The sequence below is a fragment of the Aedes albopictus genome, chromosome 1 (genome assembly GCF_035046485.1).
Source record: "Aedes albopictus strain Foshan chromosome 1, AalbF5, whole genome shotgun sequence".
Classification (NCBI taxonomy): domain Eukaryota; kingdom Metazoa; phylum Arthropoda; class Insecta; order Diptera; family Culicidae; genus Aedes; species Aedes albopictus.
This window is the reverse complement of record NC_085136.1, coordinates 23,144,075-23,161,771: the sequence shown is the minus strand read 5'-3', so window position 1 is coordinate 23,161,771 and position 17,697 is coordinate 23,144,075. Positions and strand designations below refer to the sequence as shown.

Here is a 17,697-nt window from a genome sequence, read left to right as displayed (position 1 = left end):
TTTAAGACGATCTTATGGTGATGTTGATTAAAACCATCGATGATGGACCGACCACCGGCCTAGATTTCAATGGAAGCCATGTTGAGAAAACTCATGAGCAATGTTCGCATGACCAGGAATAATATTTTTAAATATTTCATTAGTGCGTTATAATGGAAGCGCGTTGCAATTTTTGGAAGTATCTTGCAACATATATACGATGAATTTCGCTTGGCATTTGGCATCCTTGTTACACCACGGAAATATTTCCAATTTGTGTAATAAATTAATCCCGATTACAATAATGTGTCATTTTCATTGTGTTTTTAATTTCAATTTAGTTCACCAAACTTTTCTGTCGACATAAAAGCTGCATCAGCAACAACACTGACAAATTTATTATCGTTTTATCGTGCACTTGAAGAATTCTACAAGGAGAGAGCAATTCGCCTTGAGGACAACTTGGGAAGTACAACAAGTTTTAAGAGAAATTTAAAAACAACTCTCCAAGAGCATCTTAGGATGGGCCTCTTTGGTCTTATGGCGGGTTTATGATTGAGCTGATGTCGTGTTGCAGAGCAATTTGGTTCATGCATGGTTTTAAAGAACAGGTGTTGAAGAATACTTCAAAAGCATTATAAAATTAATTTTGTTACTTGGGCAGATCTTCCACTTCGATCGACCCACCTGGCTCGCTGCACACCACGTCTTCTTGTACCGGTCCACAGTGGCAAAAATTAAACCAGAAACACGACTAAATTCATTTCCTCAGCTGGGTAACGGGTTCTGCCAACGAATGAGATCATTCTCGCTTCTAACTGGCCAGGGTTATCTAGTACAGTAGACGTTCGGTCGGTGCAAACGGTTTAACTGCAATGCTTTTTAAATGCAAGTCCGGTAAGCGCAACAATTTTGCAGTTATCGCACCGCCATCCGTCAAAATGGTGCGCCATGTTAGCCTAAATGAACAGTCGGATAAAGTTCGCGTTCATTTTACGTCAGTTGACGGTTTATTGACACTGTCAGGCGTTGCAGTTATCGGATTTTCGTTCGCTAAGTGAAACGTAAACATGTTGCAGTTATAGAACGTCTACTGTATAATTTCAATCCTATGAATAGATCTTTGCAGATTTACTTTTCATAATAGAAGAGAGAAACATAGAGTAAGTTTTCTGTATACTGTTTATATGGATGTTCTGGGTTGTTCCGGAACCACAAATGGACCATATCATGCTACTGATATTATCCGGAATGCGATTTACATCCGATTTGCGGCTTCAAAATAAATATCTGGTGCGAAAATGATGACAATGATTTTGCTTTCCGTAAGGAACTCGGATTAAAGGAAATCACTCAAAGGGGCTTTTCCCTTTTTCTATGTTTTTGTTAAAAAATAAAAACTAAACTAAACTAACTAAAGGAACTCGGATTGATTCCGGTCCTCTAGCTGGTCAGGGTGAGGCCTCCGGCCAACGAGACCGCCACCAATCGATTCAGCACACTTTTTCCAAGCGAGAATGGTCGTTAATAAAAGAAAAAAAAGACACTGAAACCGTATTCAGCCAGAGGCTGTACAGACTGAACGAAACTAACACTAGACAACGAACACGACACACATAACGAGAGCACCACTGCCGTAATTCTGCAAAGTGACGTAAGCGCCATTCAAAATTTCGATATTTTCGGGTATATTATATATAATATCTGGGGAAAGAATAACACTGTGGTATTCCTGCTGTATTAGAATGCAAGATCTAGTCGTAATCTATCATCTATGGAAAGAAACTTAGAGGATAAGTAAGAGTTTTATACATCATAACTAAAAAATGGGCCAAAACATTCAATGTCGCTTACGTCACTTTGCAGAATTGCGGCAGAGTCCAGTGGATACGAGGAAGAAACATTTCTTGCGAAAAGTTTCATCGCTCGGAGTGGGAATCGAACCCTCACCCCATCGCATGGTACGGTTTTACGCTTGGTGACGCTAACCGCACGGCCACGAGGCTCCACTCCACCACAGTCGATGGCAGAACCCGTTACCCAGCTGAGAAAATAAATTTAGCCGTGTTTCGGGTTCAATTTTTCCCACTGTGCGATCGGATGACACTCGAGAACAATTTTAGTCGGGTTGTTATCCGACATCCTGATGACGTGACCCACCCACCGTAACCTCCCGATTTTTGCGGTGTGGACGATGGTTGGTTCTCTCAGCAGCTGATGCAAGTCGCGGTTCATTCGCCTTCTTCAAGTCCCGTCTTCCATCTGCACTCCGCCGTAGCACCTTTCGTTCCAAAACTCCAAGGGCGCGTTGGTCCTCTGCACGTAGAGTCCATGTTTTGTGCTCATAGAGGACTACTGGTCTAATCAGCGTTTTGCAGATAGTTACCACAGACAAACAGACGTAACACCTTGAACGATTTTGATGGAAATCCATCGCCCAGTTCACACTACCATCACCTGGTGGAAAAGTTGCACGAATCAGTGTGTTGTGCAATATCGTCAACAGAAGGCGATAGTGTGAAACGTCAAACGCATAGAAAAATGATGCGCGCGCCTCTGGTTGTGAAAGCCGCAACTATGAAAATTTAACATGATCGTTAAAAGCGTGGTCGATGAAAATTTCGCAAGTGTTACGTCTGTTTGTCTGTGTAGTTACCTTCGTGTGACGACGAACTTTGTTCGATCGTAGAGTTCTGCGGAGTCCAAAGCAAGCTCGATTTCTAGCCACAATGGGCCTCTGAATTTCTCTGCCGGTGTCGTTTTTGGCGGTCACCAGTGAGCCCAATGATGCTGCACATCGACCCCGAATCAAGCATGCCTCATGAGGATTGACATTTCTGCAAATGTAGCTGAGGTCTTCGAAATAATTCATGCGTCACTTTTTTGCCGATGAATTTTACATCTGTATTTTTTGTGACGCAAGTGTTTTGTTTTTCAGCCCATTTACGCACCAACATTGAACCAATGTTCACGGTTCGATGTATTAACATGTACACTCAGCGAAAAAAACTAGCGAAATTCATCGAAATACCTTATGAAAATTTGCTATAACTAATTCTTATGGATGACATAAGAAAACCTTATAAAAATTGATCGTGCTTGCTATGACAAATTTCATAAGATAGACTTATGAAAAGAACAAAAAAATCCTAAAATGATGCAGACTGGATTCGATCCATGGACGTCGGGATCGCCGAGCCCGTGTTTTATCCACACGGCTACCGACGCTTGAGAATACCATGTTGCTAAACATGAATAAAAGCCAAGTTGTGAGACGATTTTACGTCATAGAGTGATCTTATGAAATTCATCCGAATCATTATGAATTATTTAAAGGCCGTTTCATAAGTTGGACCTTATGGAAGACTTAAGGTTATTTGGCTGAGTGTACTTCAGATATGTTGCGATAAAAAAGCCCTAAAGTAGCATTGACTGGAAGGGTCTCTATACAGTCGCAGGTCTTCGCACACACAGTGGCCGCGAAGGCATTGAGGCTACTTTGAAGAGTAGTCAAGTTGTTTCGCATGATTGAGAGGTTCCCAGTGAAATGCTCACAAACATATGCGATGCTACTTCAAACGGCCTACTATGATTTCAAGTGACGTCTGTTTTTGCTACGCAAACGTTTAGTGCGTAAGTGAAATAGGATATTATCGTAGATGCTCGTTTTTGGCATAAGATAAGGACTTCGGTAAGTGTGGTACTTAGGATAATCACTTCCGAATGGGAATTGCCCATAGACTGGTGTGGCGATTGAATTAAAAACGAATGAGGATCATCAAATGAAAATCTACAAACCCAGTGATGAACCGATGATTGAATGCTTTGTCTGGTATCACACAGACAGTTGCTGAATTTGATCTTTCTTCGATCAGTATAAAATTCTATAATTTAGATGACACAACACGAATCAATGCGAAAACTTCGAACAAAACAAACTTCGGAAGACCTGCCCCCATAATGTTATGTGTATTGTATCGTCGAATAAATTGGCAATTCCATTAGACGCGTGTTGAGAATTATTTAACCACCGGCATCGCTGATTCCTACTTCACAAATTGTAACCAACATTTCAACATTATTTTGTTTGTTTTCTTTCGAGCATGGCATGCTAAAAATTTGACTCTTTATATATAAAACATGAACACATTGTGTTCTAGTGCGCGTTCTTACTAACGTACATAGTAGGCACAGAGAAACAGACGTAATATTAAGAATACATTTCATTAAAAACCAACGTCGCGAAAACGTAATCGCCCAATGCTAAATGTACTGTGTTTGGTCGGGCCGCCACTAGATGATGGTAGTGAGCAAACGTCAAACAGGAGCAAAAACGATACCAGCGCCGCGAGTGGTCAATCGACCTACTACTGAATATTTGAATCAACCGTTAAAAAGGTGATCGATGGGAAACGGTTAGAGTGTGACGTCTGTTTCTCTGTGTAGTGGCTTATGATATGTCAGAGTAGTTGATATTGACGTTATCGAGCTCCACGCAAATTGAATTGACAGAAGTTTGACAGATAACCCATGGGTAATCAGATACTCTCATAATAACGCTAACGCAACCACCACGTGTTAATTCTACTTTGGGCTTTGGTTAACATTGATTGATGTGCTCTTTGATCGCTGCAGTTTACTGGCTTTCGGCCCTTTGTACAACATTTGTACCATCAATCGAGCAACAAATCAAATCTCCGTCAGTATTTAATAAGAAAACGACTTTTCCGGCATGTACGCGCGGGAAGGTGTACTAATGATTATTGTTTGACTAATTGTTTACATTGCACTGGCCACAAACGAGTGTTGGTTTGTTTGGTTGCGATGTAAATAAACACGGCAAAGGTAACTAACTAGTCAAAGCAGTTTGATATCCCATCCTACTCTTTTGAATGCGTCATCCAACAGGTGTCAGTGTGTTGGGCGCCTGCCAACCACTTGAAGAGCTTGAGCACATTTCACGCTACGGAACTCGTCACAGTCGGAGTAAATACATTTACGCCATTTATCTTTGTAAACACTAGGGACTTCCTGTCTGAGATAAGGGGCATAACACGTGGTTCTATATGTACAACACGTCGAAGAAAAGTCAAGTAGGCTTTGGAAAGTGTGTCAGAATTTGACATTGTTTTGATGAAGCAGCACAGAACTTGTAACAGTAAATAGCATCGTCACAGACAAACAGACGTAACACCTTGAACGATTTTCATGGAAATCCATCGCCCAGTTCAAACTACCATCACCTGGTGGAAAAGTTGCACGATTCACTGTGTTGTGCAGTATCGTCAACAGAAGGCGCTAGTGTGAAACGTCAAACGCATAGAAAAACGATGCGCGCACCTCTGGTTGTGAAAGCCACTACTATGAAAATTTAAAATGATCGTTAAAAGCGTGGTCGATGGAAATTTCGCAAGAGTTACGTCTGTTTGTCTGTGGCATCCTTTTTGCGACGGTTTCGATGACAGATAAATCGCTGTATAAAACTGACTCAGTTGTAAGTGGAAAGTGCCCCAAAATAAGACTCTGTGCCGAAGTGGTCCCGCTCCAAGTCCCGCGCCCTATACACTTATAGCAATCATCGTCGTACTTTTATACGATTGAATAATTTTCTTTTTCTTGAACATCGCTTTTCTGGGAATTGTTCTAGTTTACATGTCTGTTCATTGAAGTGTCTGCGTCTTTTTTTTTCTCAGTTATTTGACCTTTAAAATCCGACAGTAAAACTGAACCAATTTGTGTTCAACCTTCATACTTTCAAACCCACTAATTTTCTTTCTTTATTTTCCCAGTCATACGAAGCAAGTTCCAACTAGAAGAGCGTGCCGTCGAAATAACCATACGTTTATAGTGTTGATTGACAACAATGATTAAGAAATGAATTGCATTCAAGGTCACCATGGTAACCTATTCAGCACACGCATATCGCATGTTAACAACCTCTTGTATTATAACAGAACTCAATACGAGCCCCGGACGGCCTTGAGAACAACTTATTTCGATGGCTGATCAACGAATAATTGCCCCCCATACCTTTCCCTATAGCATACTGCAATTCGCAATGTTGGAAGAGACTGCTATGAAAAACGGTTGTTAAGGCAACGACGAGGATCCTCCCTCAGGAGAGAGACGGACCGGTTTTGTTTTTCTTATGCAACTCGCGTACCTCAATCAGTAGGCAGATGATAAAGAAGTACCGGTTGACGTTCCCGCTAGTCCGACCACTTCCATTTATTGGCAGAAACAGATGCACTTTTACTTTTTTCCCTCCTCGTGTGTAATCCACCTTGGCATCCTTCGCACAGACTTTGATCGCGCTGGTACACTAACCTTCTGGCTGATGTACTAACCTTGCCACCTAACTGGTGCATGACTTCGTTTTTGTAAATGCACGCGCAAAAGTGACAGTCAACGTGATCCGACGAACAGCGTAAACTGGATCACCCGTCGACCGTCACCATGACAGACAGCGAGCGAAGGGTGACCTTTGAGCATTTATTGGTTTTATTTTCTTTGCACTTGACGGCGAGAGAAGGCATTGTTTTGAAGGGTTTTCAGGTTTTTCTTTTAATCCATACAGTCGAGTCACGTTCCTTTCTCACGCGTGCCAAGCAGTTTAGTGCGTTGTTTTGTGTAAACAACTGATGGTCGCCTACTCGCGGATTGGCACTGTACTACACTGACGACTTGATGGAAGGGTTAATTAAGGGTTAGGTTTTTCTTTTACTTATTACCCAGCTGTGAGTTTGCGTGCCTCGGTGACCTGTAATGCGATAATTGGTTGAGGTTGATCAGTGTTAATGTTTATGACAAATGGAAATTTTACATCATGAGTAAAGTCCACTGAAGCGTGCTTTGATTTTGTTTCTAACACGACACGATATGCAAGTTCTAAATGAATTCAAACTATAATGCGTTTTTGTCAAGGTTTTTGTTTGTTCGACCCTGAATTGTTCATGGAGACATTTTCGGTAAGCTTCTTGAAGAAACATTTAATCCTTGTAAAAATTCCAATAATATATCATTTGGCAATATTGCTCTCTTACACTTGCAGCAATTTCCGATTTTTTTTAATAAGATGTTACTAAAGAGCAAGGCAAAGTGCAAAACTTGAAGCGCGATTTGCTCGAAATTGTTTATAGTGTCATTATTCCTTGAACAGACAAGTGGTATTCGTATCATGATACAATCATCTTGAAATGAGTTTCAGACTGATAATTGTCTTCATTCAAGATAGCCTTGGAAAAAAATCTACCACCAGGTATCAATACAAGAGTCTGTTTAAGATTTTACGGTGATTACCATATCCATAGGCGCCAACTTGTGACGTAGTTGGGGGGGCGAAGCTCGCCAAAATTGGACAAAATTCAACTTTTTTTAGCTCAATGCACTAGTTTTCACGTCAATATGCCTAAACTAGATGAACTGCGTCGAAATTTTACGAATTTGGTTGATTTTGAGAGGCCTCGCCCCCCAACTACGTCACAAGTTGGCGCGTATGACCATATCTTAAAAACTAGGTTACTGATGTGCAAACTGTTTTTTTTTCTAAATTATTCCTATTTCAAACCTTGAGCTACAGAACAGTTGATTTTAACAAAATGCAATCCCCTAAGCCGACCCTGAAAAGCTCCTTAAACCTCCAGGTTAGGGTAGACCACACTTATATTAAAAAGCAGGGCACTTATGTTTCATATAAGTGTGGGCCACCCTACTCCAGGTGCCCCCGTAAAATCCCCTGGGACCCCTTACTCCTGGGACGCCCCTGAGATCCCTTGAAACTACTTCTGACCACCTAAGATACCCTTCAGACTTCCTAAGACCCCTGAGACCTGCGCAGGAGCTCCAGAAGAAGCCCCCTGAAACGCTTCAGACACTTCCAGGTACCCGCCTTAAAACCCCCTGGGTAATCCCTGAAATCCCTCTGGAACCTTATGGGACCTCTGGACGCTCCTTGAAAGTCATTCAGGTCTTCAGACATTGCAGACGCAGACCTCATGCAGCGCCCCAGAGAGCCCCAGAAACACCCCAGAGACTCCCTAAAACCATCGGGTCCCATGAAATTCCCCTTGGAGTCCCCTGAAAATGTTCACAACAGCCTAAAAAATAATTTAATTGAAATTTTAGGTAATTTTATTATTGGAGATACTGTTTACATAGGCGTGGGTCATAGTACAGTGACTGTATAAAATTTGAGCGCCTCAATCAGTTTCGCCTACACTATGCACCTCGCGATTGAAATTTGTATGAGATTTTATATGCGAAAACTTACTTTTCAGCATCAGCATTCAGCATTTAGTATACCCTCAGATGTTTCGAAAAGCTTTGCCGCAGACCGCAAAGTGATCAGAGTCTTGTGGCAAAAGTTATAACCTACTGATCATCTGAGTGTGCTTAACATTTAACATGTAAAAGAATAACATCAATAATAAAATCTCAACCTTTGGCCTGAATTGCCAAGAGCATATTATCGTCGCACCACCAAATCGAATTCGTCGCTAGAAGCACATGCGAAGTTGCAGCTGCGAAGTAAATTTGAATCTATTTTTTCTGTTGCGCATCATTATGCTAATTAAGAGCAACAATTTGCACTAATCCAAATTGAGTTGCGACATTTCTAAGTACACAGCAAAAAGAAAGTAAATTTCAATGACATGTAAATCATTTCCATTTTAAATTTACATAACTTGAAACAACAATTTTATTTAATATTGAGTTAAAATCAATGCACAAACTTGGAGCATGAAAATACATTCAGTATTACACTATTAAACCCGTAATACTACTGTGAATTGTACATTTCATGCCCTTCACAAAAGTGAGTTGATATACGTTGAGTATTCAATTGAAAAACGTTTAAATTTCAATCGACATGTAGATTATTGACTACAAACCAGCACCGATAGGTTAAAAATCAATTTTCGCACGTTCGGTCACTTCGTATTTCGACCAAAAGCATAATATCTATCTCCACATGCGTCGGGTCGCTTTGCGGTCTTCGACAAAGTTTTTGACACATCCTAGGATATATTTTTACATTAGCGGTTATATCACAGACAAACAGACGTAACTCTTCGAGGAAATTCATCAAAAACTTTTGACCGGTGTCATTTTCATGAGCACAATACCACCTGTTGGTAGAACCGCGCGCGACACTGTCGGCCATGATGGATTTCGATTTGACGTTTTGCTGACACGCACACTACTACACAAATTGTCTGTAATTTTCGTTTGCATCATTCAGCAACATGTACACTGGCAAACGTCAAAGCGATCGAACACTAGCGCATCTGGTGGAACGATCGCGCAAATCAAATGAAATTTGAATTGATCGTTAAATGCATGCGCCAATCCGTTTTGAAGAGTGTTACGACTGTTTGTCTGTGGGCTGCGGCTATTTTTTTTAAAGTTGTTGAAACCTGGAATTCGTAAGCTCTACTGGATTCGAATGACACAAAAAGAGAAACCTCTGAGTTTAAGCCAAAAACATTGAATTTTAGAGGTCGCGCAATCGCTTCAAATATGAATTTTCGATTAATAAAAAGATGTTTTATCTTCAAGTGCCATAATTTCCTTAATTTTCAATCTTTTTTATGAATTTCTCACAAATTAAATTTTGAATAAACTCGTAGAACATTTTCCAAAGTCACGCAAAATATGAGTTTTTCAAAATTTATTTATTTTTTTTCTTTTTACAAATTTTTTCACTTTAGAGTCCAGTAACTTTTTAACCGTTTGACCGTTTCAATTTTTTTTAGCTTGAGTTTGTAGATGTTTTTGTGGGGGAAAAGGGGAAGATTTTAAAATGCCTCTACAAAATTTATAACGAAATCTAATTATAAACGGTTTGATGTACGGTGTTAGACTTTGGACGGGACCCTGAGATCCCGTGATGAACCCTTGAATCCTCCTGGTACCCCTGAAACGCCTTTGAGATCTCCAGGGGCCCCTTTGAACGCCACTTCAAACGCACCTGAGACCCCCTGAAACGCCGCATGAAACCTCCTGAGACCCGTTGAAATGTTCCTAAGCATTTGGGAAAAGCTCCTGAGATCCCAAGAAGCGCTCAGGTCCCCTGGTACCCTTTGAAACCCCCTGAAGTGACCCGTGATACCTCTAGAGATACTACCCCCGATACCGCCTGATACTGAGACTCCATGATGCCCCTTGAGACCCCTCTGAAACTTCATAAAGGCGCCTCAAACAACCCTAAAACTCATAAAAAAAACTCCTGCACCCCCTTCAGACCCGTTAGAAGGCCCCTGAGATCTCCTGGAAAACCACTGAGACCCCCTCAATCGACCTGAAGACCTTCTGATACCCCCTCATTTTCATTTATTTAGTTCACATCAAATTCATGATAATACTGAATCAACAATTTGCCGCCATAATACTCGATTTGCAGCTGCAGCTCTCCATCCTCGGTCACGCCCAACACTCGCCAGATCACGCTCCACCTGGTCCGCCCATCGTGCTCTCTGCGCTCCACGCCTTCTTGTACCTACCGGATGGTTAGCAAACACCAACTTTGCAGGGTTGTTGTCCGGCATTCTTGCAACATGCCCTGCCCAGCGTATCCTTCCGGCTTTGGCCACCTTCTGGATGCTGGGTTCGCCGTAAAGTGTAGCGAGCTCGTGGTTCATCCTTCGCCGCCACACACCGTTCTCCTGCACACCGCCGAAGATCGTCCTTAGCACCCGTCGCTCGAAAACTCCGAGTGCTTGCAGGTCCTCCTCGAGCATCGTCCATGTCTCGTGTCCGTAGAGAACCACCGGTCTTATTAACGTCTTGTACATGGTACATTTGGTGCGGGGTGAATCTTTTTTGACCGCAGTTTCTTCTGGAGCCCATAGTAGGCACGACTTCCACTGATGATGCGCCTTCGTATTTCACGGCTCACGTTATTGTCAGCCGTTAGCAAGGAACCGAGGTAGACGAATTCTTCTACCACCTCGAAAGTATCCCCGTCTATCGTAACATTGCTGCCAAGGCTTGTCCTGTCTCGCTCAGTCCCACCTACCAGCATGTACTTTGTCTTAGCCGCATTCACCACCAGTCCGACCTTTGCTGCTTCACGTTTCAGGCGGGTGTACTGTTCTGCCACCGTTCCAAATGTTCTAGCAATAATATCCATGTCATCCGCAAAACAGACAAATTGGCTGGATTTCGTGAAGATCGTACCCCGGCTGTTGAGCCCGGCTCGTCGCATTACACCTTCTAGGGCGATGTTGAACAGTAGGCAGGAAAGTCCATCACCTTGTCGTAGTCCCCGTCGGGATTCAAATGAACTGGAAAGTTCACCCGAAATCCTTACGCTGTTCTGCACACCGTCCATCGTTGCTCTTATCAGTCTAGTCAGCTTCCCGGGAAAGCTGTTCTCGTCCATAATTTTCCATAGCTCTGTGCGGTCGATACTGTCGTATGCCGCTTTGAAGTCGATGAACAAGTGATGCGTTGGGACCTGGTATTCACGGCATTTCTGGAGGATTTGCCGTACGGTGAAGATCTGGTCCGTTGTCGACCGGCCGTCGATGAAACCGGCTTGGTAACTTCCCACGAACTCATTTACTTTAGGTGAAAGACGACGGAAGATGATCTGGGATAGCACTTTGTAGGCGGCATTCAAAATGGTGATCGCTCGAAAGTTCTCACACATTAACTTGTCGCCTTTCTTGTGGATGGGACAGATTATCCCTTCCTTCCACTCCTCCGGTAGCTGTTCGGTTTCCCAGATCTTGACTACTAACTGGTGCAGACAGGTGCCCAACTTTTCCGGGCCCATCTTGATGAGTTCCGCTGCGATACCGTCCTTACCAGCCGCTTTGTTGTTTTTGAGCTGGTGGATGGCATCCTTAACTTTCCTCAGCGTGGGAGTTGGTTCGTTCCCGTCCTCTGGTGCACCAACGTAGTCATTTCCTCCGCTGCCTTGGTCCTCCGTGCCTGCATTCTCTTCGCCATTCAGGTGCTCGTCGAAGTGCTGCTTCCACCTTTCGATCACCTCACGTTTGTCCGTCAGGAGGCTCCCGTCCTTATCCCTGCAGATTTCGGCTTGCGGCACGTAGCCGTTGCGGGATGCGTTGAGCTTCTGGTAGAACTTGCGTGTTTCCTGTGAACGGCACAGCAGTTCCATTTCCTCGCACTCCGCTTCTTCCAGGCGGCGCTTTTTCTCCCGGAAGAGACGGGTCTGCTGCTTCCGCTTCTGTCTGTATCGCTCCACATTCTGTCGGGTTCCATGCTGCAGCATTACCGCCCGCGCTGCATCCTTCTCCTCCAGAACCGCTCTGCACTCCTCGTCGAACCAATCGTTTCGTCGACTCCGTTCTACGTACCCGATAGTGCTCTCGGCTGCGTTGTTGATGGCTGCTTTCACTGTACTCCAGCAGTCCTCTAGAGGGGCCACATCGAGCACACCCTCGTCCGGCAACGCTGCCTCGAGATTCTGTGCGTATGCGGTGGCGACATCCGGTTGCTTCAGTCGCTCTAGATCGTACCGGGGCGGCCGCCGGTAATGTACGTTGTTAATAACGGAGAGTTTTGGGCGCAGTTTAACCATCACCAGGTAGTGATCGGAGTCGATATTAGCGCCACGATAGGTCCTGACGTCGATAATGTCGGAGAAGTGCCGTCCATCAATCAGAACGTGGTCGATTTGCGTTTCCGTTTGTTGTGGTGATCTCCAGGTGTAACGATACGGGAGGCTGTGCTGGAAGAAGGTGCTACGAATGGCCATGTTCTTGGAGGCGGCGAAATCGATGAGGCGTAGGCCATTTTCGTTCGTCAGCTGGTGGGCGCTGAACTTTCCAATCGTCGGTCTGAATTCCTCCTCCTGGCCTACCTGAGCGTTTAGATCCCCTATGATGATCTTGACGTCGTGGTTTGGGCAGCGGTCGTACTCGCGTTCGAGCTGCGCGTAAAATGCGTCTTTGTCATCATCAGTGCTTCCGGAGTGAGGGCTGTGCACGTTTATTATGCTAATGTTGAAGAATCGGCCCTTGATTCTCAACCTGCACATTCTTTCGTCGATCGGCCACCTCTGCATGTCGCCCATTACTATAAAAGCTGTTCCCAGCTCACGTGTGTTGCCGCAACTCTGGTAGATGGTATGATTACCTCTAAACGTTCGCACCATAGATCCTGTCCAACACACCTCCTGCAGCGCTACGATTCCGAACCCGCGGTCCTTCAGTATATCGGCGAGTATGCGGGTGCTCCCGATGAAGTTGAGAGATCTGCAGTTCCACGTACCGAGCTTCCAATCGCAAGTCCCTTTTCGTCGCTGTGGTCGTCGCCATTGGTATCGGTTCGCATTCTTCTCTTGTTGATTTTCCGGTGCTAGTCTTTTTTACGGCTGGCTCGCAGGGCCTGACACCAACCCACTAACCCAGGGAGCTGGGCTTACCTTCCCGGAAGCTACGGGTTCTGCATTGGCATTTCCTCCAACTACAGTGCTAAATAGCTAGGCTCGAGCGCCAGTCTTCGCCGGGGGTGGTGTTTTTAATGGGCGCCCAGGAGATAATATTTTACCTGAGCTTCCACCCCCTCTGATACCCCCTGCAACCCTATAAAATACTCTCGAGACATCCAGGTGCCTCCCTGAGAATAAGGCACTGCACTGTTTTGAATTTGTGTGGGATTTTGAAATTTCTTGGCCTTGTTGTTTACAAAATTTCGGTAAGAGTGAAAGAGAAGGAGAGAATTTCATGCAGTACCCTATACCCCAAGCAGCACACATGTCACAAAGGAGTGTCGACAGCGCAGATTTTTGGTTGCGCAGGAGCTACATTCATGTATTTCTAACCCAAAAGCAAAATCACTTGAAAATGAGTCCTGTACAACCAAAAACCTGCGCTGCCGACCCTCATTTGTGCCATGTGTGCTGCTTGGGACCCTGAAACACCGCTGAGACCCTGTGGTGCCGCCTGGAAACCCATCGAAACCCCCTAGAACCTTCTTGCAATGCCCCTGAAACGTTCATGCAACCTCTCTTTACTCTCCCCTAAACATGCTTCCTGGTCGCCGATGCCATAGTTACAGTCATTATTACACCCAAGTAACATACTTGTCACAGAAGAGTCTCGGCGGTGCGGGCTTTTATTGCAAAGAAGTTACTGTGACATCCCGGGCAAAAGGAAATAACACAAGAAGATCGAATATTGCCATTAAAAATGAATAACTGAATGACAAAATTGGTTACTGGTTTGTTGGGAATAAGAGCTAAAAAAACAAAAAAAAAATATTACCTGATTTTGTTCCGGAAGCTCTTATACCCAACAAACCAATAACAAAATTCGCTCTTCATCAATATTAAATTCTTAGGCTGTTCGCAATGCTGTTTTATTTTGTATGGCGAGTTTTAAAAATTTTAAAACTCGCCATACAAAATAAAACAGCATTGCGAACGGTCTTAATGGAAAATTTGTTTTTTTTTCATGTCTTTCTTTCTGACAAAATAAAAAAAATAACTCATCAATAATAAAATAAGTTACGATTGCAAAATATGCCATTGGGAGGTTAATCTAACAAATCAATGGTTTTCATTGATAAAATGACAATAACTCCGGAACGCCTAGACCGATCCGCACCATTTTCAAAAGTAAACAATGAGGTAAAATTCCGGTTCGATTCGAACTATAATCCGTAAAATCGTACAATGGGAAGTGCCTTAACAGTGAGTGGACTTTTCTTTGCGCACAGACATACATACATACATACATACATCACAGACAAACAGACGTAACACTTCGAACATTTTTCGATTCAAATCATAGTCACGAAAACATATTCGCCCAATGCTAAAAGGCCTATGTTTGGCCGACCACCAACTAGGTGGCGGTAGTGAGCAAACGTCAAACTCGAACAAAAACGATGCGAGCGCCACGGTTGGGCAGTTAGCCAACTATCATATTTTGAAAAAGACCGTTAAATCGGTGTACGATGTGAATTATCAGAGTGTTACGTCTGTTTGTCTGTGCATACATACATACATACATACATACATACATACACACATACAGACATCATCTCTATTCGTCGAGTGCGAGTTGAGTTGATTGGTATATTTGACTCGACTCTCCGAGTTTTCTATTAAGAATGCGCTTTTTGAGTGAACATATAGCCTTTTAGTACACTTTAATGTATTGTCGCGCTTTTCTTTTATTAGAGTCCTGCGGCGGTCGTACGCCCGCGAGGCATACAGCCGCAGTGACAGCCGCAAGGCAAAACAAAAGAAAATGTGTTCCCGCCCAAAACAAAAGCACGTGGGTTTCGCGAAGTGACAGATGTTTTTGAATGTATTTGTGATGAACGGTAAGAGTGGCTCAGTGAAATGAGTGTGCTTGCTGTCAAACCCCATACAATGGAATGAAATACTTTTAGAATCTGGTGACCCTCTTATGATTAGTAACTGTCGCGCTTATATCGGAAACGAGAGGCAGGTAATCGCCATATTCTGATTTTTCTTGAGAGGCATAATACGAAAAGGCAAAAACATTGAAAAAAATATTATCACAGACAAACAGACGTAACACTCTTCAAAACGACTTGGCACATGCATTTAACGATCAATTCAAATTTCATTTGATTTGCGCGATCGTTCCACCAGATGCGCTAGTGTTCGATCGCTTTGACGTTGGCCTGTGTACACGTTGCTGAATGATGCAAACGAAAATTACAGGCAATTTGTGTAGTAGTGTGAGTGTCAGCAAAACGTCAAATCGAAATCCATCATGGCCGATAGTGTCGCGCGCGGTTCTACCAACAGGTGGCAGTGTGCTCATGAAAATGACACCGGGCAAAAGTTTTTGATGAATTTCCTCTAAGAGTTACGTCTGTTTGTCTGTGATATTATTCTCTGTTCTTCACAAAATGTATCTTAATCATTTATCGTTTACAATACATACCGTGAGACGAGCTATTTGGTTTCCATTACAGTATTACAATTCTACCAGTTGAATCCATTATGCAATCCCTTATACATTAAAAAAGTCTTCCTGTCAACCCGGACGACGCGCAATCGCTCCACAATCCATTGTCCAGTTTGGCGTGTCTCAATCAATCAGATGCCGCAACACAACCCGCAATGCAGGAAACCTCGGTGAAACCATTTCCAGTAAAAACACCACCACACTGACCCACAAACAGCACCCATACAGCTGGTATGCCCCGGCCAAATGCTCATTGCTCAACTTCCGCGGGTCGGATTTCTCCTTTGGCCGTGCGAAAAAGTCATAATCACCGTACCGTTTGATCCAGTCGCCCACCAGTCCGGATGGGACAATCATTCGGACCTGTTCGTCGAACACATCCCGCAGTGGCGACCGCTTCGGGTAGTACAGGCCCACCGGAAACACCGAAACGTGCTCCCGTGCGATGTGGACGAAGCGCGTTCTGGGGTTGACCCGGTTGTTGTACGCCACCAGATCCATCGGACTCAGGATGACTCCATCGGTCAGGCGGGTAAGGCCTATCTGGGCAATCGCGTGACCCAAGCTGTCCTTTCCGGGGGCGATGATTCTGGTCCTGTGGAATGGAGGTTTGTGAGAGAGGTTCTGGATGGACTTCTTACCGGGGGAACTTACCGCCGAACAATGCTGGGGTTGTGTACGAAGAACCGAGTTCCGATATCGACCATGTAGTAGTACAAGCCGGAGCGGTCGATTTCTCGCATCGTCTTCAGCGGTGGGTAGTGCATGGGCTTCTGGAGGTAGTGGAATAGCGATCCTTGGTAGAGACTTCCTATTATGAAGCAATAGACGAGCCATAGAAACAGGAGGGTTCGGGCAAAGTTCCTGACCGGAGGTCGTGGAACAGAGCCCCCGAAGAGTAGTGCTATGGCGTTTAACAGGGGCGTTGAAACACCTCGGCCGTAGACAAACGCTCGAGTCTTGCGATTAGCGAAGCTTAAAATCAGAACTACCACGCACGCCACAATGACCACAAAGGCATGCATCTCCAGAAGCGATCGCTCAAAGGGACCAAATAGTTTCTCAAATGCCGTGTACGAGCGTCCATGTGGAACCGCAAACAGGATCTTACTGGTGTAGTGCGAAGCACCGGCCTTGAGGTATCGGTACCGATCCGGATCCATGGCTAGACATCCAATGGCAAAGTCAACCTCCTCTTCCTGGGCCATCTTCATCAGGCCGGTGCTGTTTCCGAGTGGTCGAGCAAAGCCCCACTGCCCGGGGGCATTCTTCCAGGACAATGAGAAATTCAGCTGCCTCGCCAGCACTTGCATGAGGTCTCCTTCAAATCCACCCACCTGTAGAGTTGCGTTCGACGTAGTGTCCCGGTAGATTGTATAGGGTTTCGCCTCGAATGTCCCTCCCAGAAGCGCACAGCCGTAGGTTCCGGTCCGCTGATCACGATCAGGTAAAGCCCAGAAGTGTCGTAATTGATGGCATTTCTTTCGGCAAGCAACCTCGCGAAGGCCTCATCATCGTCAACGAAAATCAGGTGAAAGAAGTACGGTTCAACGATAGTCGGACGAGCGCTGTAACGATGAATGACCAAACGACCTTCCAACATCCTGAGAATGGTATCGATCAGATCCTGTTGACGATGGAATGCTGCCGCTTGGTTGCTGATCGCCTGATCGATCTGTACGGCTTCGAATGGGTGGACAAAATGCTGCAAGAGTATTTGGGCGACTGTTTGAGCAAGTTGTTCGTTAACGGCAGTTGATGGATGATGGCTGAGAAGAATCGCAACGAGTACGTGACT

General features: G+C 44.3%; 2 protein-coding genes across 2 annotated transcripts in view; both read right to left on the bottom strand.

Moving 5' to 3' along the window:
* Positions 1 to 17,697, bottom strand: part of LOC109417220 (NADPH--cytochrome P450 reductase) — a 350,731-nt gene that overhangs the window by 236,901 nt on the left and 96,133 nt on the right. The window lies entirely within an intron of this gene.
* On the bottom strand, positions 16,023 to 17,212 carry LOC109424753 (uncharacterized). Its single transcript, XM_019699936.2, has 2 exons — positions 16,554 to 17,212; positions 16,023 to 16,494 (listed from the first exon to the last, which is right to left on the bottom strand). The coding sequence occupies exons 1-2, from the start codon at positions 17,210 to 17,212 to the stop codon at positions 16,023 to 16,025; spliced, it is 1,131 nt and encodes a 376-aa protein (XP_019555481.2).